The sequence below is a fragment of the Salmo trutta genome, chromosome 22, assembly GCF_901001165.1.
Source record: "Salmo trutta chromosome 22, fSalTru1.1, whole genome shotgun sequence".
Classification (NCBI taxonomy): Eukaryota; Metazoa; Chordata; class Actinopteri; order Salmoniformes; family Salmonidae; genus Salmo; species Salmo trutta.
This window is the reverse complement of record NC_042978.1, coordinates 11,237,290-11,259,135: the sequence shown is the minus strand read 5'-3', so window position 1 is coordinate 11,259,135 and position 21,846 is coordinate 11,237,290. Positions and strand designations below refer to the sequence as shown.

General features: G+C 42.2%; 1 protein-coding gene and 1 non-coding gene across 2 annotated transcripts; both read right to left on the bottom strand.

The window, feature by feature from the left end:
- Nucleotides 1–561: 561 nt before the first annotated feature.
- Nucleotides 562–21,826, bottom strand: LOC115158073 (thimet oligopeptidase). Its single transcript, XM_029706574.1, has 14 exons — nucleotides 21,736–21,826; nucleotides 16,770–16,976; nucleotides 15,975–16,123; nucleotides 15,516–15,623; nucleotides 12,275–12,377; nucleotides 11,548–11,705; nucleotides 11,136–11,271; nucleotides 8,476–8,618; nucleotides 2,905–3,131; nucleotides 2,429–2,630; nucleotides 1,809–1,995; nucleotides 1,501–1,629; nucleotides 1,212–1,348; nucleotides 562–960 (listed from the first exon to the last, which is right to left on the bottom strand). The coding sequence occupies exons 1-14, from the start codon at nucleotides 21,746–21,748 to the stop codon at nucleotides 799–801; spliced, it is 2,061 nt and encodes a 686-aa protein (XP_029562434.1). The 5' UTR covers nucleotides 21,749–21,826; the 3' UTR covers nucleotides 562–798.
- LOC115159027 (small nucleolar RNA SNORA16B/SNORA16A family) lies at nucleotides 11,872–12,006 on the bottom strand. The gene has a single exon (XR_003868822.1). It is a non-coding gene; the product is annotated as a small nucleolar RNA SNORA16B/SNORA16A family (small nucleolar RNA).
- Nucleotides 21,827–21,846: the final 20 nt, after the last annotated feature.

The following is a 21,846-nucleotide window of genomic DNA, read 5'->3' as shown; positions in this document are numbered from 1 at the left end:
CTGGCTCCATTTTACCAAACGGAATCCTCAGAACACGACAGCAATCTCCCTGGAGTTCATTTGATCATCAGGGTATTTAACTACAGAGCTTATAAAGTGAGTCAAGCCTGAGTTTGCCTCTGGCTATGACTGGCAACATCTACGACAATATTCCTGGTAGTGCAAGTTAAAAAACACCTAACAAAACATTTATAATACGAGGTTATACTTCATTTGGAATGTACTACTGCTATACAACCATGAGGACTGCCGTTGTAACAGCTTTATGGCAGCGAGTGTACTTCAAGGATACAGACTCATTCTCAGGGGAGTTAATATTATGTAATACTAATGAGACACAGTATTATGCCTTGTTTCACCAGAAAGAATACTGAATCTATATGAGATATTGGCTCCATGCCTCTATATCAGGGCCTCAAACATGCGGCCTAAGAGCCAAATGCGGCCAGCGAGCTGTTTTAATGTGGCCTGTGAACGTCTTAGTATAAAATTAACAAAATAAGTTTGAAACCCCTCAAGAGCTACTTATTTTGAGAAAACTGACAGAAGGCGACAAATGGGTCAAGTCAATTCTTTGTTAATGTATTTTGTTCAACCTTACTTGCATACAACAGTTTAAAACATCTCCAAACTAAAAAAAACACAGCACAAAAGGGTGAAATAGCATGCATCAATTCTTGTTTTCATTGTTTTTTCTCGAACATGTATGTCCCTTGTGCCCGTGTTCTAAGTGTATGATTGGTTGGGGGGGGGGGGGGGGGGGGGGGGGGGTGTTTACACTGAGCTGGTTGTGATTGGTCAACAGGCACATGGAGTGTCAGCCTCCAGCTCTACCGTTAATCCTTTGCTCAGGAGGAAAGCTTCTTGCTTTGGCTCCCTCCCCAGGAAGTTCTTGAGCATAATTTCAGCGTCCTCCGAGCCTCCGGGCTTTAGGATACAGTTTCTGTAGCCCAGCCCCACCTAGAAGAGATGGGAATGTACTTCATCAGCATCAAGCAGATGACCATAGAAGCTGACAATGACATTTCTGCCATGGTGAAATCATTTGGAGTTCAAAAAGGCCAGTCAGACTATATAACTCCAGTTCTGGAGGGCTGCAGGTAGTCACTGCTCACTAGCATCAATAACCAATGATGCCTGATACGACTCGATAAGAGAGGATGGTCGAGTGTAAAAACAGCATTGTAAATAACTAGCTCAGCTGTGCCAACCTTGGGGTTCATGATGCCCTCCTGCTTGAAGCGGGCGTAGAACATGTCCATGGAGTAGACCTCGCTCCAGAGGTAACCGTAGTACTGGGCATCGTAACCACCTGCCAGGTGGCCAAATGTGGCTGGCATGTTGGTTCCTATGGGCACAATGGCGAAGAATAAAAGGATTTGTTTTAAAAGCGGACAATGACTAAAGAAGTTGGCAAGACTGCACAAACAGATCTGGGAACAGGCTCCCAAACTATAGCTGTGATAGTGCTATGGCCCATTGGTTGAGGTCGTCTCTGACCTGAGGATGCAGGCACGCCCAGGATCTCCTGGCTCAGCCGTGCGTACTCCTCGGCCGGGTCCAGCCCATTCTTGGTGTGTAAGGCCTGGTCCACTTTGGCCAGGACGATCTGACGCAGGTTAAACAGACCTGCATGGGAGGGAGAGGGTTAACACAGTAACACACCGAAGCATTTAAACCCAGTAGCTCTTCAGGAGTCGTGTTGGTGACCACTGCCCAATAACCTCAACTCCAGCACTGGTGTAAAAGGTGTTATTAAGCTGGGGTGTTCTATGAAAGAGCCAGGGCGTTGTTTCATGGTGACCCACCCGTGTTGGCCAAGCGGGACTTCATGAGTTTGTCCAGCAGGTCGTCAGGGATTGGGGCGCCCGTCTTGTAGTGTTTGGACATGCGCTGCAGGGGCTCCTTCTCCCACACCCAGTTCTCCAGCATCTGGGACGGCGCCTCCACAAAGTCCCGCTCCACGTGTGTCCCGCTGAACATGGCAAAGTCCGCCTGGGAGCAGCAGAGGAGAAGAGATACATGCATCTGTTAATCCCTGCATCCTGTGGTATAACTACTATTAGACATCAAACTGGACAGTAAAGGGGAGGGATATACATTTTTGGTGTTCCTATAGGTTTGATTACATTTTGTATACCATATCAAATATATATTTGATGCTGAATGGTCATTGAGGAGTACACTGCCCTCTCAGGTATTAAAACTGGCAAAAAGTCACTGCTTACAAACGTGTTTAGGTTGATTTTACAGGTATTAAATAGCCAATTTATAGCCAATTTTAGGTATTGAGAGCAGGAAATAAATTAACCATCACACTAAAATGCCTTTACTCAGTCAAACATTCATTTCAGTGATTAGGAATTAAACAACAATGTATACTCTATACTAGCAATGACACCACACACACACACGTATACATCCACACCTGAGCGCAGAGCTGGTGCATGACGTGGCCAAACTCGTGGAAGTAGGTCTCCACCTCGTCGTGCTGCAGCAGGGAGGGGGCGTCGGCCGTGGGCTTGCTGAAATTGGCCACCATGGCCGCCACCGCCATCTGGCGGGTCCCGTCCGACAGCAGACAGCCGGGCTGCAGGCCAAAGCAGGCCGCGTGGCCGTACTTCCCCTCTCTAGGAAGGGTTACACACAATCACCATGACTGGCTAAACATTTTTATTTTATTGTCTCCCCCATAATGTGGAGGAGCAAAGGTGGGCTCTTCTCTGTTTCAATTGCTGTAGACAAATTCAGGGCAATGAAATAAAGACTTTCCCCCAAAAACTATAAAATCCTCATAAAAAAAGATGGTTATATCAAAACAATCTTCATACATAACTAATTGTATGCGGCCATCTTTAAAAATCCTCTGCCCTTTTCAAACTCTTCCGTTTTCCTCTGACTCACCGTGGGAAGAGGTCCAGGTAGAACTGGCCCACCACCGTGCCCTTGGTGCGGTCCTTGACGGAGTAGAGGGTGACGTCGTCGTGCCACACGGGGGCGCCCCCCTCCACCAGGTCAAAGGTGAGGTTCAGCAACTCCTGGTAGATGTCCAGCAGGCCCCGGGTCACAACCTCCATGGGGAAGTACTCCTTCAGCTGGTTCTGGTCCACCGCGTATTGGGTCTCCTCCACCTACAGGGGGGAAGAGCCAAGGACAGATTCAATTCATCACTTCAAAACATTATCCCTTCAAGGGCAAATATAGACCACACAGCCCACAGGGTCATCTCTAACACCGCAGTGAAAAATACAGAACTATGATTTTTTTTAAACTATGTTATATATTTTGAGTAGGGATTGATTGATGCTCAATTTCAATCTTCCTACCATCATATCTAAGCTAGTATGACACCAATGTCAATGAAACTTTGCAAATAAATTTGAAAGTACACAACACACTCTTGACACACACACACACACTCGACATGATCCGTTCAGCCGATTTTTCACAAAGTCGTAAGCATTAGCATTATTGCCCAAACCTAGCTCAAATTCTAGACACCGGATTAAAACAAGACTACAGCATCCATAAAATGACCATCAGACTTGGTTTTATTTGGATGGAATAAGTTGAGATGCAACAGCTTGTACAACGTACAATTTATCCCTCTCACGTGCCCAATAAGAACCAACAATGTGACACCTTTTTGAAGCATTTCCAACAGACACTGGGAGACAAATTCACCTTTCAGCAGCACAATCACCTAAAATACAAGGCCAAATATACACTGCCGAGATGCTTACCAAGACGACATTGAATGTTCCTGAGTGGTCTAGTTACAGTTTTGACTTAAATTGACTTAGAAATCTATGGTAAGACTTGAAAATGGCTGTCTAACAATGATCACCAACCAAAGTGACAGCACTTGAAGAATTTTAAAAAGAATGTGCAAATATTGTACAATGCAGGTGTGCAAAGCGACTTACCCAGGAAGACTCAAAGCTGCAAATCGCTGCCAAAAGGTGATTCTAACATGTATTGACTCAGGGGTGTGAATGCTTAGATATTTCTGTACTTCATTTCCAAAAAATCTGCTAAAATAAATGTAATCCATTTTGAATTCAGGCTGCAACGCAACAAAATGTGGAATAAGGGGTATGAATACTTTCTGAAGGCCCTGTAAATATCATGGCTGTTTTTTTAGATATAGGCATATTGTAAATTTGTTTTATTGTGGCGTGACCATCTTACTACAATTTTTATTTTTTTATTTTATTTTTTTAAATACAAACATAATATTAAGCTGCATATTAAATTTGACAAGAGGTAATGAACTGGCCATTGATCAGAACAGCAAATGATAAAACAGGACCATATTTTCAAAACAAGTGGTTCTGAGTTTATGTCAATATTGCACAGATTAGATAATGGTTACAGAAATCAGGAAGGCAGAAAGGCTCTAAAGACCTCTATATCTATATGAATGACTCTGTCCAACACAACCTGTTATGTTAAGCACCTACGGACAAAAAAAAAAATCTGATTTCCCCCCCAATGACATGCAGTGCATTCGGAAAGTATTCAGACCCCTTGACTTTTTCCACATTTTGTTACGTTACAGCCTTATTCAAAACTGATTGATGAGGGGGGAAAAAAAATAACAATCTACACACCATACCCCGTAATGACAAAGCAAAAAAAAATTGTTTAGAAATGTATTAAAACATAAAAAAACAGAAATACCTTATTTACATACAGTGGGGCAAAAAAGTATTTAGTCAGCCACCAATTGTGCAAGTTCTCCCACTTAAAAAGATGAGAGAGGCCTGTAATTTTCATCATAGGTACACTTCAACTATGACAGACAAAAATTAGCAAAATCCAGAAAATCACATTGTAGGATTTTTAATGAATTTATTTGCAAATTATGGTGGAAAATAAGTATTTGGTCAATAACAAAAGTTTATCTCAATACTTTGTTATATACCCTTTGTTGGCAATGACACAGGTCAAACGTTTTCTGTAAGTCTTCACAAGGTTTTCACACACTGTTGCTGGTATTTTGGCCCATTCCTCCATGCAGATCTCCTCTAGAGCAGTGATGTTTTGGGGCTGTCGCTGGGCAACACGGACTTTCAACTCCCTCCAAAGATTTTCTATGGGGTTGAGATCTGGAGACTGGCTAGGCCACTCCAGGACCTTGAAATGCTTCTTACGAAGCCACTCCTTCGTTGCCCGGGCGGTGTGTTTGGGATCATTGTCATGCTGAAAGACCCAGCCACGTTTCATCTTCAATGCAATTGCTGATGGAAGGAGGTTTTCACTCAAAATGTCACGATACATGGACCCATTCATTCTTTCCTTTACACGGATCAGTCGTCCTGGTCCCTTTGCAGAAAACAGCCCCAAAGCATGATGTTTCCACCCCCATGCTTCACAGTAGGTATGGTGTTCTTTGGATGCAACTCAGCATTCTTTGTCCTCCAAACACAACGAGTTGAGTTTTTACCAAAAAGTAATATTTTGGTTTCATCTGACCATATGACATTCTCCCAATCCTCTTCTGGATCACCAAATGCTCTCTAGCAAACTTAAGACGGGCCTGGACATGTACTGGCTTAAGCGGGGGGGACACGTCTGGCACTGCAGGATTTGAGTCCCTGGCGGCGTAGTGTGTTACTGATGGTAGGCTTTGTTACTTTGGTCCCAGCTCTCTGCAGGTCATTCACTCGGTCCCCCCCGTGTGCTTCTGGGATTTTTGCTCACCGTTCTTGTGATCATTTTGACCCCACGGGGTGAGATCTTGCGTGGAGCCCCAGATCGAGGGAGATTATCAGTGGTCTTGTATGTCTTCCATTTCCTAATAATTGCGCCCACGGTTGATTTCTTCAAACCAAGCTGCTTACCTATTGCAGATTCAGTCTTCCCAGCCTGGTGCAGGTCTACAATTTTGTTTCTGGTGTCCTTTGACAGCTCTTTGGTCTTGGCCATAGTGGAGTTTGGAGTGTGACTGAGGTTGTGGACAGGTGTCTTTTATACTGATAACAAGTTCAAACAGGTGCCATTAATACAGGTAACGAGTGGAGGGCGGAGGAGCCTCTTAAAGAAGAAGTTACAGGTCTGTGAGAGCCAGAAATCTTGCTTGTTTGTAGGTGACCAAATACTTATTTTCCACCATAATTTGCAAATAAATTCATTAAAAATTCTATAATGTGATTTTCTGGATTTTTCCCCCTCATTTTGTCTGTCATAGTTGACATGTACCTATGATGAAAATTACAGGCCTCTCTCATCTTTTTAAGTGGGAGAACTTGCACAATTGGTGGCTGACTAAATACTTTTTTGCCCCACTGTAAGAATTCATACCCTTTGCTAAGAGACTCGAAATTGAGCTCAGGTGCATCCAGTTTCCATTGATCATCCTTGAGATGTTTCTACAACTTGATTGGAGTACACCTGTGGTGAAGTCAATTGATTGGACATAATTTAGAAAGGCACACACACACCAGTCTATATAACGTCCCACTGCATGTCAGAACAAAAACCAAGCCATGAGGTCAAAGGAATTGTCCGGAGAGCTCTGAGACAGGATTGTGTCGAGGCATAGATCTGGGGAAGGGTACCAAAACAATTCTGCAGCATTGAAGGTCCCCAAAAACACAGTGGCCTCAATCATTCTTAAATGGAAGAAGTTTGGAACCACCAAGACTCTTCCTAGAGCTGGCCGTCCGGCAAAACTGAGCAATCATGGGAGAAGGGCCTTGGTCAAGGGAGGTGGCCACGAAGACAATGGTCACTGACAGAGCACCAGAGTTCCTCTGTAGAGATGGGAGAACCTTCCAGAAGGACAACCATCTCTGCAGCACTTCACTAAATCAGGCCTTTATGGTAGAGTGGATAGTCGGAAGCCACTCCTCAGTAAAAGGCACATGACAGCCCGCTTGGAGTTTGCCAAGAGGCACCTAAAGGACTCTCAGACCATGAGAAACAAGATTCTCTGATCTGATGAAACCAAGATGGAATGCCAAGCATCACATCTTGAGGAAACCTGGCACCATCCCTACAGTGAAGCATGGTAGTGGCAGCATCATGCTGTGGGGATGTTTTTCAGCATCAGGGACTGGGAGACTAGTCAGGATCGAGGGAAACATGAACGGAGCAAAGTACAGAGAGATCCTTTATTATATGTGTTATTGTTTTTAACCATTGAGGACCACTTTGGAAACAAGTGTTTTAATTAATACTTTCAAGTGATATCCTCTGGGTCCACATTGTACATTTTGTTGTACATGTCTGTTACCCAAAATAAATTAAATTCTTGATGAAATCCTGCTCCAGACTGCTCAGGACCTCAGACTGGGGCGAAGTTTCACCTTCCAACAGGACAACGACCTTAAGCACACAGCCAAGACTACACAGGAGTGGCATTGGGACAAGTCTCTGAATGACCTTGAGTGGCCCAGCCAGAGCCCGGACTTGAACCCGATCGAACATCTGAAGACAGCTGAGCAGCGATGCTCCCCATCCAACCTGACAGAGCTTGAGAGGATATGCAGAGAAGAATGGGAGAAACACACCAAATACTGGTGTGCCCAGCTTGCAGCGTCATACCCAAGAAGACTCGAGGCTGTAATCGCTGCCAAAAGGGGCTTCAACAAAGTACTGAATAAAGGGTCTGAATACATATGTAAACAATCAGTTTGAAAAAAATATATACATTTGCAAAAATGTCTAAAAACTTGTTTTGGCTTTGTTATTACGGGGGTATTGTGTGTAGATTAATGAGGGGAAAACAAATGTAATCCTTTTTAGAATAAGGCTGTAACATACATTTTTTTGAAAAAAGTCAAAGGGTCTGAGTACTTCCCGAAAACATTTTATATTGCTAAAATAAAGCTTTAAAAAAAAAAAATACAGGCAAGCACCACATACATTGCGACAAGACAAAAAAGTTCACGTGATCAAGCCTAATGGTCTTTTTAATTATAAAAGCAAAGCTTACTTACATATACATTTTAAAAAGCAGCTTGAAAAGGGTAGTGGAATGGGATAATGTGTGGGTTGGGAAGAACGCAATACATGATCTTGCATGCGGTACAAACCACATTATTGTGGGAGCCCGTCTATGAGTATAAATTAGGCTGTTTGAGAAGGTTTCAATCCTAAGTAACCTGCCGACACATTGTTTGAAGTACAACAGACCAACATACATATAGTTAATCTAGTAGGTGCCAAAGCTGTGTGATGGAAAACCTTGGTAGTGTATGGGTGGAGTAGGCATTGTGGTGCTTGTGAACTTCCTTTCTTTTTTGGGCTTCAGACCAATCCTTGCTTCTCACATTAAACTGTTTTTAGTTTTTAATAAATATAGGCTTTGCACATACTGGTATAGCAATTATGTAATACAACAGCAGAATAACTTTTGCATTCTGCAATCCCCCCATGCCAATGTATTTATGTGTGTTAAAAAAAATTACTGTTGGGTCCCCAGAAAAATAGAGCTGCAGACATTTGTCGTTTTTACCTATGGCCTACCTGGGTCATGAAGTAACGTGTGTCCCAGGCGTATAACTCGCCCTTGAAGGGCAGACCCCTCCTCTGGCACTCCTCCTTCTTCAGCTTGAGGATGACATTTCGCTCCACCTCCCCCAGGGGCTTCAGCTTACAGGCCAGTTCCTCTGGAGAAAAGGAAGATTACCTTATTGTCAAATGTACCCAAAGGAAATGTGTCTTCTGCTTTATCCCAATCCCTCCCAAACACAGAGAGACACACACACACACACACACACACACACACACACACACACACACACACACACACACACACTGGAGCATTGACGTGAGGGGTGGAAACCGTGTGTGTAAGATTTTTTGTCTGGATCAAAATGGACTTTAGGTGGCGTGACAGGGGCATAGCAGTGTGTGGTCAATGGCAGTCACCGACTGAACACTTTAGAGGCCCTCTTGGCCGCTGAGACAAAATGTTGCTGTTTTAAAGGAATACTTTGAGATTTTGGCAATGGGGCCCTTTATCTATTTCCCCCGAGTCAGATGAACACGTGGACACCATTTTTATGTCTCTGCATGCAGTTTGTGGCATTAATATCAGTCAAACATTTTTTCTAGTGTCAAAATTGACTACAAACTGTAAGTAGGATAACTGGTCATAAAGTAAGACTCGTCCAAAACAGAGTTTTGTAAGTGCGTTTGTCACAACTAACTTGAGGGTTGGGTATGAATTACTTACATGCCCACATTTGCCAATGATGCCCAATTGCCCAGAGACAATGCTTTGTGGTCAGCCCCCAGCTGCCATGTGGAGTTAGTGGACAATGTTGTCAAGTCTGTATATGGTTGCAACGCACGCACATTTCGCTCAACAAATAGGAGTGAAAATGGGCTTCCATAAAGTTGGTGCAAACTTCCAATGCATTTAAACAATATTGCCTGATGGCCAGGAATGGATTATATATGTTGAAATGCATTGGAAGTTTGCTAGCTAAGTACAAGATGGCTAGCTAAGTACAAGATAGCTGGTACTACTTAGCTAGTAGCTACCTTTGGCTATACAACATAATGCTAGCGAGGCAGGGTTAATTTGCTAAATTGTAATTACTTTGCTACTATGGCCAATTTATTGCCTTACCTCCTCCCGCCATTTTCACACACTGTATATAGACTTTTTTCCCCTATTATGTTATTGACTGTACATTTGTTTATTCCATGTGTAACTCTGTGTTGTTGTTTGTGTCGCACTGCTTTGATTTATCTTGGCCAGGTCGCAGTTGTAAATGAGAACTTGTTCTCAACTGGCCTACCTGGTTAAATAAAGGTGAAATATATACATTTTTTAAAAGGCTAGCTATGATACCACATATGAAAGGGGACGGATACTGTAGCTTGCTAAATACACCAAGCTAACGTGTAATGTGATGTAGCATGTCACGTTAGCTAGCTACCTTGCTAACAATAGCTAACTTCATTTCCATTTAGGGTCAATGCAGGGCAGGCATTGGATACTAGCTTTCTAGCTAATCATATGATGTAGCCAGCTTGCTTTCAATAATGTTGACTCAAACTGGCTCACTAGCTAGCCAATTCATTTCAACTCAGACAAAGATATTAATAGTGCCTTCAGAAAGTATTTATACCCTTGCCTTATTTCACATTTTGTTGCGGTACAGCCCAAACTATTTTCTCACCCATCTACACATAACACCCCATAATTACAAAGCGAAAACATGTTTTTAGATTTTTTTTGCAAATGTATTGAAAATTAAATACAAAAATCTAAATTACATAAGTATTCACAACCCTGAGTCAATACTTTTGTAGAAGCACCTTTGGTAGAGATTACAACTGTGAGTCTTTCTAGGTATGAGCTTTAGACACCTGGATTGTGCAACAATTGCCCATTCTTTTTTTAAGCTCTGTCAAATTGGTTTTTGATCATTGCTAGCCAACCATTTTCAGGTCTTGCCATAGATTTTGCAAGTAGACTTAAGTCAAAACTGTACTCCGGAACATTCACCGTCTTCTTGGTATGCAACTCCTGTGTAGATTTAGCCTTGTGTATTAGGTTATTGTCCTGCTGAAAAGGTGAATTCATCTCCCTGTGTCTGATGGAAAGCAAACTGAACTAGGTTTTCCTCTAGGATGTTGCGTGTGCTTAGCTCCATTGCGTTACTTTTTTATCCTGAAAAACTCCCCAGTCCTTAACAATTACAATTGCTGATTGTTAGCTCTCAAAGATGATCTTTCTACATACTTTATACATTTACACTGAAAACGTTTTTTCCATCTCGAAAATGATGAAACATTTAAATAAAAAAAACACTTAGGTTGGCTGGCCCAATACTTTTCTATGCAGAAATAAACGTGTACGTGAACTGCTGTCATTCCATTTTTGCAATATGAACCATTTTGTGTTGTAGCAGTTGTGTTTGTTAATGCATAGTTGAGTGTGAGCAATGCCCTTAACAAATACAATATGACAACAATACTTTTACTAAAATGGAACAGGGTGGTTACGGCCAGGGGGGTCAGGGCAGTATAGTGAAGCAGCTGAAGCACTACATTGTTTCTGATACAACTGACAGCAGCCTCTGCAGCTAAGAATGGTCAGTTGGAAATGGAACAACGGACCAGAACAACCTGTCAGATAGTTGTACCCCATCTTGGTCAGTAACACCCACCTAGGAAGCCGGCCACCTTCTTGCCAGACTTGGCCATGTTCATCTCCAGGACAAAGTCAGCATGGGTAGCGAAGCCCAGCAGGGAGCTCTTCTGGGCCCTCAACTGCACTAGCTCCTTCAGGATGGCAGAGTTCTTCTACACCAGGGGAAAAGACAGAGGGTGAGGGCTGAAATTAATTCCAGGGGACCATTTTAAGTAACTTTAAAGGTTATCCTTGGTCCTTGGTTTTCAGAGAGAGAAAAAAAAAATGTCTTTGTTGTCTATTATCAATTTTGGCGGACATAAAGTAAACGTTCATTTCGGGCAGCAGTTAGACTTTGAGTTTCTCAGGGGCTCAGCGATTTTCTCTGGTCAATGCTCTCCCAGTACAGGATAGTATCACGGTCTCACACAAAACAGACAACGGCTCACCTCTTTGCACCGAGAGTTGAAGGCCTCCTCCAGCTTCTTGCGGGTCTCGGGGATGAAGCACTTCTTCATGGTGGGGAAGTAGTGGGGGTACTTGAGAGTGATTTTCAGCTTGTCCCCATCCTTCTCCAGCGAGCTCAGGAAGTCCTCAGGGAGACCGCCTAAAGTGCATCGTCAGACATGTAAGAAGTCCTACTTATGGATTTACTTTCAATGTTAGTGATTTTTGATTCTTCTTTTTTTTAAGCAATCAAATTAGAAACCTGAAAACACATTAGATCTTTCATATAGCTAAGAATGAAACATTGAAATTCTACAAGTTTCCATAAGTGTCCTTCCCCTTAATGTTGTGGAATCAGTTAAGGTCGAACAACACAGCAACTGTCGTAGGAAGTTATGTTTTTACATCCTTTTGATCGTGACTGCTACATGAGAACAGGGACGGGTTCGATAGGTGCCTGGGAGCTTATAGTTTGTAAAAAGCCAGGTTGGAATGAATTTCACTTTGGTTACTTCGACTCAATTCAGTAGATCGTATACTGAAATTCCAATTCAGAGGGCCATCTATTTTTAATGATGATATTTTAACAAATTGTAATTGATACCAATACTATTAAGTAATATTTAGTTACTATTAGTGGATAGTACCCATTATTTCTATGAGCAAAGGTCCAATAACAGAAATGGGGTCTCAGAACAGAACCGTTAGACCACGTGAACATGGTCTCACCCAGCTCCTCTCTGGTGAAAACCAGACTAGTGGTGTCTTCATTCAGGTGCTTGTTGAAGTCAATGCACAGGTTGCTCAGCTTCTTCTTGATCCTCTTGACTTCCTGTTTGGATTAGATAGGTAAAGTCAATAAGTTGACAACAATGAACCTACTGTAGATCGTTCCACCTCAAAAAGCACAAGAAAGAAGATTGACACCCACCATCTCAGATTGTTCTGAAATCATTTGTTAGGAACAGATCAGATTAGCATTCCTGAAACACTATTTTGTTTTAAGAATATTTGAACTGTGAGAAATCAAGCTAAATCGACTGCACCCAAAATTGGCCATTTCAATTTATAGGATTTATATACTATTCAATAAATATAGTATATGAAACCTCTTAACGATTAAGACGTAATCCAAAACCCACAGACCACCCCAAAGGCAAGTATACAGTATTAATTCTGTATGTTTGACAAGTAGTATGAAGCTGCGGCTTAGAGTATTCTTTATTCATTCTGTCATGTATTCATTTATGCTGCAGTAGTTTATGTGTCAGGGGGCTAGGGTCAGTCTGTTACATCTGGAGTATTTCTCTTGTCTTATCCGGTGTCCTGTGTGAATTTAAATATGCTCTCTCTAATTCTCTCTCTCTCTTTCTTTCTTCCTCTCGGAGGACCTGAGCCCTAGGACCATGCCTCAGGACTACCTGGCATGAGGACTCCTTGCTGTCCCCAGTCCACCTGGCCATGCTGCTGCTCCAGTTTCAACTGTTCTGCCTGCGGCTATGGAACCCTGACCTGTTCACCGGACGTGCTTGTTGCACCCTTGACAACTACTATGATTATTATTATTTGACCATGCTGGTCATTTATGAACATTTTAACATCTTGACCATGTTCTGTTATAATATCCACCCGGCACAGCCAGAAGAGGACTGGCCACCCCTCATAGCCTGGTTCCTCTCTAGGTTTCTTCCTAGGTTTTTGGCCATTCTAGGGAGTTTTTCCTAAGGAGTTTTTCCTAGCCACCGTGCTTCTTTCACATGCATTGCTTGCTGTTTGGGGTTTTAGGCTGGGTTTCTGTACAGCACTTTGAGATTTCAGCTGATATACGAAGGGCTATATAAATAAATTTGATTTGATTTATTCAGTGAATTTGGTGGATTTTTCCCCGCTGTTCAGAAAAATTTGCCATTGAAGTCACTTCCATTCCACCCTATAAATTACAGTGAAAATACCCGATTTTTCCTCACTAGATGCCACTGTTCCTGCTGTAACTGCCACACACTTCTACCCGTGTTGCTTGTCTCTTGTGTTTCTTAAATGGATCACAAAAATGCTTGTGCAACTTTGGGTAGACAATCAATAGTTTTTGCTCATGATGAAAATAAATAGTGTGGTCATCCTCACAAACCAAGGCAGTCCTCAATGAAAGCAATTCAGTTTGTCTCTTAGCAACCCAACTCCTCTCAAATAATCCAACAAATGGCAGCTCTCAGAGGGTTATCCCTATGGTGCAATTCTCATATGAAGACTTTTCCTACAAGTCCAAAAATGTGATGGAGAAATGGGCTAGTGACTAAAATGTTGTGACATCCCTAATAAAATAATACAATTATAAACCATTAGATAGCAGTCTGTTTTTCAATAAAATGGTTAGAAAACATTTCTATGTTGTTTGATTAGTGACATTTACCATTAAACCCAAACCAATACCATTACAAAGCAATATACAGTGTGTATTTGGGACTTTTACCATTAGAAACCATAACATTGAAACCATTAGAACTGCTGTTAGTTTGCTTGTTCACCAGGAATGGTGAATCCAGACATTTTTGGAAGGGAATAAACTAATCATACATTGGCCGTTTCCTGGACACAGGTTAAGCCTAAGAGATGGACAGTTTGAGTGTGCTTGAATTGCTTTCATGGAGGACTGGCTTGAATTGTACGGATGACCACACCTTTTATTTTCATCATGGGCAAAAGCTATTGGTTTTCTACCCAAATTTGCAAAAGGGTCCATTTAATAAACACAAGAAATCAGCTAAATGGATAAAAGGGTGTGGCAGTAACAGCAGGAACAGCTGCATCTATGGTCAAAAGTGGTACTTTCACAGTCATTTTTGGGGGGGAAATGCAAGACTTCAAAATGGCTAATTTCTCTGAACGGGGGAAAGAAACATCACCAACTTCACTGAGAATACATTACATAGTGTGAATAAACAATACTCCAAGCCGCAGTTTCATACTACCTTTCTATGTCGAACATAGAGAACTGATACTGTATACTGGCCATTGGGGGGTGTTCCGTGGCTTTTGACCATTTATTTGGATTCCTCGCGTCACTGTTAACCCCCTAAGGTCGATGTCCGCGCCCCGAGGTAATCTAAATAGCATAATACAAAAATCCCCTTAAAAGTCTGTCAGTTTAAGAGATATCAGTTTTTACATTTCATCTTCAGTGAAATGTGACAGAGCTAGAGCGGTGTTTGTCAGACCATGAGACATCCTGAAAATCGGTCGTCACAAAATCGTCTGTAGAGTCTGAATAGTTTAGCTTGCAAACTATTATGACCCCTCTATGGAAAGATGACTCTCACAAACACAATGGTGTTCTCTGTTTTGCTCTATGACCTCCACAAGTCAGTACAGCCGATCTGCCTACTTCTTGTCTGTAGCGTCCGAACACTCTAGGCCTCACAAGTCTATCTGAAGGTCAGCCGGTACCCGTTGAAAAAAAAAGATGGAAGTATATATGGAGACTGTTCAGGGCCAAAAAATAAGGAGTTAAACACATGTAAAAAAAATATATATATAAAAAAATACATGTTTCCTGATCTTTATTACATCGCTCAGATATAGGACAGACACTTAAACTTCCTTTTGATTTTCTTTGGAAGCATCTGTTATTCAATGCGTTTGTATGAGCTAATAGCAATAAGGTCAAAAATCATTTTTCATCAAATAATTATTTTAAATATTTTCTCAAGGAGTCTTCTAATTCTAAATCAAACAGCTAAATGATCCTTGGTATGACCTTAAAAAGTGGTGTGGTCCAAATCAGATGTTGGGTATTATATTTAATGAATATTATATAAATCCTATAAATTGAAAAGGCCAATTTGGGCGCAATCAATTAGCTTAATTTCTCAAGAGATAAAATTTGAAATCAAATGAAACGATCCACTTGGAATTGAGAGTGGCCGTGATATCCATCAAGGTCACTTCCTTTGAAAACGGTAAAGTCTCTTACATCCTGTGTTTCTTTGGGCAGGTGGAGGCCATTCCTTTGACCCAGCTTGATCAGCCTCTCCATGTACCTCTTGGATTCCTGAGTAAGCGTGTCATCGTCAACCTTCCGCTGTGAGAGGTTAAAAGCAGAACTCAGCCAATGAGAATGATACTCCACGCAACCTTTACGTAGCCAAAGAATAATTCTGAAGACAACATGAGGCAATAGCAGGTAAAAACATACAGGCTATAGAGATCTTCCTAGGTACAGCTCAATAGGTCAAAGTGGATCACCTTTTCCTCTCCTTTATTAGTACTGATATAATGAAGCGGGAAGATGAAAGCATATCCACTGCGTGCATTTTCAGATCAGTGTAGATGAAGAATAAGGATATTAGGAGGAAGCAACTACAGAATATTGACATCTTTTATCTATGGACTATTGGGAACTTCCGTATTGATCTCATACAGCCCTCCTCACCTCCAGTGCCACGATCCTCTGGTAGACGTCCTCCCTCATGCTCATCTCCACATCGAACTCCGACAGCTTCTTGTCGGCGTCGGTGCTGGCCGTGCGCACGTCCTTGGAGGAGGACACATGCTGGGGGAAGTCCAGCATGTTGCGCTCAACTGGAATAACATGTCAAAATGTAAAAGTGAGCAGGTATTATGAGTGTCATTTTTATTGTAAGTGATGCTATGTATCATGATGATTATATATATCGTGCTTTTTCAGTGGTCAAAGTGCTTTCATACTGAAATGGGGGGTGGGGGGGGGCCTCAATCCATTACCAATGTGTAGCACGCACCAACAGTTTATAAAACCAGTATAAACTGATTTTTGAAACATAGGCTTAGGTTTTGGAGATTGTGCGTAGTGATGAAACAGTCTTAACAAAAGGCCTAAAATGATGAAAAGCAGTAAAGCGATGATAAAAACAAGCTCTTTTGGATTAGATTATGTGCTGCCTTGAGTCTATAAAAGGCTACAACTGACTGATTTAACATGTACAGTCCAGTGTCCACTGCCTTTTGTAGGGAGCATAGGCTTGTCAGCTAGTTTTTATGTAAAAAGTGCTGATTTGTCTATACCATTGCATTCCTCTTTCGTGCCAACTCAGACATTTTCCCAATCGCTTTCAAGGCCAGTGGAGTAAATGCTAGGTGTGGTTGCTATGGACTGAACCGCTAGACATCATAACGTATTCATTTCAATCCACTGTGGTCATACAGGAAAGGGGTTGAAGAAATTATGCTATTTTGGAGTCACACCCACCTGTGTACTCCACCTCCACATCAGCGAGAGTCTTCAGGGTGTTCTCATAGGAAACACTGGCCAGGTCCAGGGCCCCGACACAGTCATATACCTTTTTGGTCTTGTCAATAAGCTCATCTGAGAGCTGATTGATTTGCTCAGGGGTCAGGTCCCAGCGCAGGCGGTTGTCAGCACAGACTGGCGCACCACTGCCAGATGCCAACTCTTCTGTTGGGTGAAAGAAAGGTTGGTCATGAGTTGGATGGTTCGTCTTGGAAAAGGCCTACTTCTAAAGTGTATGAGGAAATGCTTTGTTTCACTATGCAGGGGATGATTCATGGCATGTGGTATGAACTAGGTATCGTTTCAGCATTGCTCATGTGTGGCAGGTGTACTATCAGATGTACAGTCGTGGACAAAAGTTTTGAGAATGACACAAATATTAATTTTCACAAAGTTTGCCGCTTCAGTGTCTTTAGATATTTTTGTCAGATGTTACTATGGAATACTGAAGTATAATTACAAGCATTTCCTAAGTGTCAAAGGCTTTTATTGACAATTACATGAAGTTGAGGCAAAGAGTCAATATTTGCAGTGTTGACCCTTCTTTTTTAAGACCTCTGCAATCCGCCCTGGTATGCTGTCAATTAACTTCTGGGCCACATCCTGACTGATGGCAGCCCATTCTTGCATAATCAATGCTTGGAGTTTGTCAGAATTTGTGGGTTTTTGTTTGTCCACCCGCCTCTTGAGGATTGACCACAAGTTTTCAATGGGATTAAGGTCTGGGGAGTTTCCTGGCCATGGACCCAAAATGTCGATGTTTTGTTCCCCGAGCCACTTAGTTGTCACTTTTGCCTTATGGCAAGGTGCTCCTTCATGCTGGAAAAGGCATTGTTCGTCACCAAACTGTTCCTGGATGGTTGGGAGAAGTTGCTCTCGGAGGATGTGTTGGTACCATTCTTTATTCATGGCCGTGTTCTTAGGCACAATTGTGAGTGAGCCCACTCCCTTGGCTGAGAAGCAAACCCAAACATGAATGGTCGCCCCAAACAATTGGAAAAGGGATTCATCAGAGAAAACGACTTTACCCCAGTCCTCAGCTGTCCAATCCCTGTACCTTTTGCAGAATATCAGTCTGTCCCTGATGTTTTTCCTGGAGAGAAGTGGCTTCTTTGCTGCCCTTCTTGACACCAGGCCATCCTCCAAAAGTCTTCGCCTCATTGTGCGTGCAGATGCACTCACACCTGCCTGCTGCCATTCCTGAGCAAGCTCTGTACTGGTGGTGCCCCAATCCCACAGCTGAATCAACTTCAGGAGACTGTCCTGGCGCTTGCTGGACTTTCTTGGGTGCCCTGAAGCCTTCTTCACAACAATTGAACCACTCTCCTTGAAGTTCTTGATGATCCAATAAATGGTTGATTTAGGTGCAATCTTACTGGCAGTAATATCCTTGCCTGCGAAGCCCTTTTTGTGCAAAGCAATGGTGACGGCACATGTTTCCTTGCAGGTAACCATGGTTGACAGAGGAAGAACAATGATTTCAAGCACCACCCTCCTTTTGAGTTCGAATAACAGACTGGAAGCTTCAATCAGCATGACAGAGTGATCTCCAGCCTTGTCCTCGTCAACACTGTGTTAACGAGAGAATCACTGACATGATGTCAGCTGGTCCTTTTGTGGCAGGGCTGAAATGCAGTGGAAATGTTTTTGGGGGAGTCAGTTCATTTGCATGGCAAAGAGGGACTTTGTAATTAATTGCAATTCATCTGATCACTCTTCATAACATTCGGGAATATATGCAAATTTCCATCATACAAACTGAGGCAGCAGACTTGGTGAAAATTAATATTTGTGTAATTCTCAAAACATTTGGCCACGAATGTACAGAGTCATTCCACTCGTGGTGCTGTTGCACCCAATTGAAACCTCATGTTGTAAGTTCTAGCTTTCAGCTTGCTCGTGTACAGTTGAAATTCTGTGTTACCTGTTGGGTAATTATATTCTGTTGCATCCTGTGGTGGATTCAAGGACGTCCCAGGGACTCATCTGGACTAAGTTAAATGGTGAGTTCTCACTCTGTTGTTCGAACGACCTCTTTGGTACAGCCTCTCCCATAGGTCGTTTGGCAACCCGTTACGAAAACAGAAGAGAACGTTGGGTTATGGATGTAACCTTGGTTCTCTGAGTAGAGTAACAGGTCGCCAAGCTTTCATGTCGTTCCTCCACCTCTGTGGGTTTCGAGTGAAGTAATGGACAGTGTGTCACACCACGTCTTTTATAGTAACAGGTCACGTGGGTACAGTAAGGGTGTGGCGTGTCTGTAAACATCTTTGATATTAAGCATCTCAAAAACATTGCGTGAAGGGAAAGGAGTTCCCATAGGTCGTCAGGCGACCCTTTTACTCTACTCAGAGAACCAAGGTTACATCCTTAACCCAAAGTTTTGTACCACTGATTTTGTCACAAATGGCTGAGATGTGCAGGACTTAAAATGTAGAGTTAATGAAATGGCACAGGAAAATTTGAGGCATTCTCTATAAAAGTTGCTGGCCACACAACAATAAATGGATTTGACAGTCAAACTATCACTTAAAGATGCACTATGCAGAAATCTCTCTGCCATTTCCTGGTTGTTCAAATTCTAATAGTTCGCCTGATTTCAGATTGTGACAAAACAAGCTAGTGTAGAGAATCAATGTACCATCTAAACCACTGTAAAATATATTTTCAATAACCAAAAATATCGTATTTTCAGATGTTTGAAGCTGGTGAACAAAACCTTAAGTAAAAGAAGCAAAACAAAACTTAAGATAGGAATAGTGCACATAGAAACAGATCTACCTCTTCTTAGACATGCTTTAAATGAGAATGACAGTTCTAAAACATAGGGTTTGGTAGGGTCGCCCAAAAAGTTACATATTGCAGCTTCAAATAGCAGCCAACCATTGTCACTGTTGATTACTATGCCACGTCATGATTGGTTTAAGTTTACTAACAGAAAAAGTTATTCTTAGAGCCGGCCGCCCAGCCAAACTGAACAATCGGGGGAGAAAGGCCTTGGTCAGAGAGGTGACCAAGAACCCAATGGTCACTCTAACAGAGCTCCAGAGTTATTCTGTGGAGATGGGAGAACCTTCCAGAAGGACAACCATCTCTGCAGCAGTCCACCAATCAGGCCTTTATGGTAGAGACGGAAGCCACTCCTCAGTAAAAAGGCACATGACAACCCGCTTGGAGTTTGCCAAAAGGCACCTGAAGACCATCAGGCCATGAGAAACAAGATTCTCTGGTCTGATGAAACCAAGATTGAACTTTTTGGCCTGAATGCCAAGCGTCACATCTGGAAGAAACCTGGCACCATCCCTACGGTGAAGCAAGGTGGTGGCAGCATCATGCTGTGGGGATTTTTTTCAGCAGCAGGGACTGGGAGACCAGTCAGGATTGAGGGAAAGATGAACAGAGCAAAGTACAGAGAGATTGTTGATGAAAACCTGCTCAGGACCTCAGATTGGGGCGAAGGTTCATCTTCCAACAGGACAACGACCATACCATAAGCACACAGCCAAGACAATGTAGGAGTGGCTTCGGGACAAGTTTTTGAATGTCCTTGAGTGGCCCAGCCAGAGCCTGACTTGAACCCGATCATACATCTCTGGAGAGACCTGAAAATAGCTGTGCAAAAACGCTTCCCATTCAACCTGACAGAGCTTCAGAGGATCTGCAGAGAAGGATGGGAGAAACTCCCAAAATACAGGTGTGCCAAGCTTGTAGCGTCATACCCAAGAATACTTGAGGCTGTAATCACTCCCAAAGGTTCTTTAAGAAAGTACTGATTAAAGGGTCTGAATACTTATGTAAATTGGATATTTCAGGGGGTTTTAAATGATAAATTAGCAAACATTTCTAAAAAAACAGTTTTTTCTTCTCATTATGGGGTATTGTGTGTAGATTGAGGGGGGGAAAAACGATGTAAATTAATTTTAGAATAAGGCTAAGGTAACAAAATGTGGAATAAGGGTCTGAATACTTTCTGAAGGCACTGTAAGTGATTCATTGCCACTTGTCAAAACGAGTTTTTAGTGCTTGTGCCGATTATAAGTGTCTCGTCAAAAAATGTTTTTACAAGTAATACTATTGTTGCACATGTATGAGTAGATGAACATAACATTTGCTATGTTTTCATTATAATCACGAACTGTTTCTGCATATTGGTTAGGACGCCGTTAACTGTGTTTTGGCATTGGGCTATTTATCAAAATGTCTTGTCAACAGGAAGCAGCATAGGAATAATTTTGTTTCTTTCTGTTTTAGTCATATAAAATTGAACTTTCAACATTAATTTCCAATGGTAACTGCAACTCCAAAAACGTGCTGCGATTGGTTTATTTTGATGATATACCAGAAATCACCAAAAAGGGTTTGCCCTGCCTTCTAATGGCACATATAATTAAACATAATTTTCAAACATGAGTCGTTTGAAGACTCACGCAGTTCCTCGGGAGGTCAGTTCCTCTCTGCTTATCCCATGTCAAAATAAAAGTCCCCCACAGCACAAGTGCTTGCTTTTTTGTGCAGGTATAGCACACGTTCAGGACTTTTATTTTGACAGTGAGCGGGAAAGGAAGTGGGTCTACAACAGACCCAGGTTTGGAAAGGCTGATTTATGTTTTATTAGACGTTTATGTCAATCCCCCCGGCCCCGCATAATAACCAACCCTATGGACAATCGGCAAAGTTTAACTTTACTTGTATTTGACGTCTGCCTTCCGGCGGACTATTCCGTTATTTTGTAAGCTAATTCCTTGTAAAACTAGTGTGTAACGTTGAATACTAGCTAACGTTGCTAAAAAGCAGGTAGCATTCAGAAAACCAGAAAGCGTTAGAAAGCCAAGCACAGACGTATTAATATGTATAACTTTAGAGTTTGTATTCATTTGGCAATGAAGTGTTAGGAAAGACTAACATGGATGCATTTCGTACTCACCTGTCGGTGCCATCTTTCAAAAAACCAAGTAGTAACGTTTTCAGAGCGCTTTGCAATCTGTGTTTGCCGATAAAGCGACTGTAGTGCGGGCATGCTTCAACTACGCACTTA

Bases quoted from the DNA above. Each gene is read 5' to 3' on its own strand.
- LOC115158073 (XM_029706574.1), bottom strand. The intron at 11,272-11,547 runs GTGAGCCGTTGT...CCCCTGGTGTAG, and splicing joins TCAACTCTCGGTGCAAAGAG to AAGAACTCTGCCATCCTGAA. The intron at 3,132-8,475 runs GTAGGCCATAGG...TCCCCCCTGTAG, and splicing joins CACGTTACTTCATGACCCAG to GTGGAGGAGACCCAATACGC.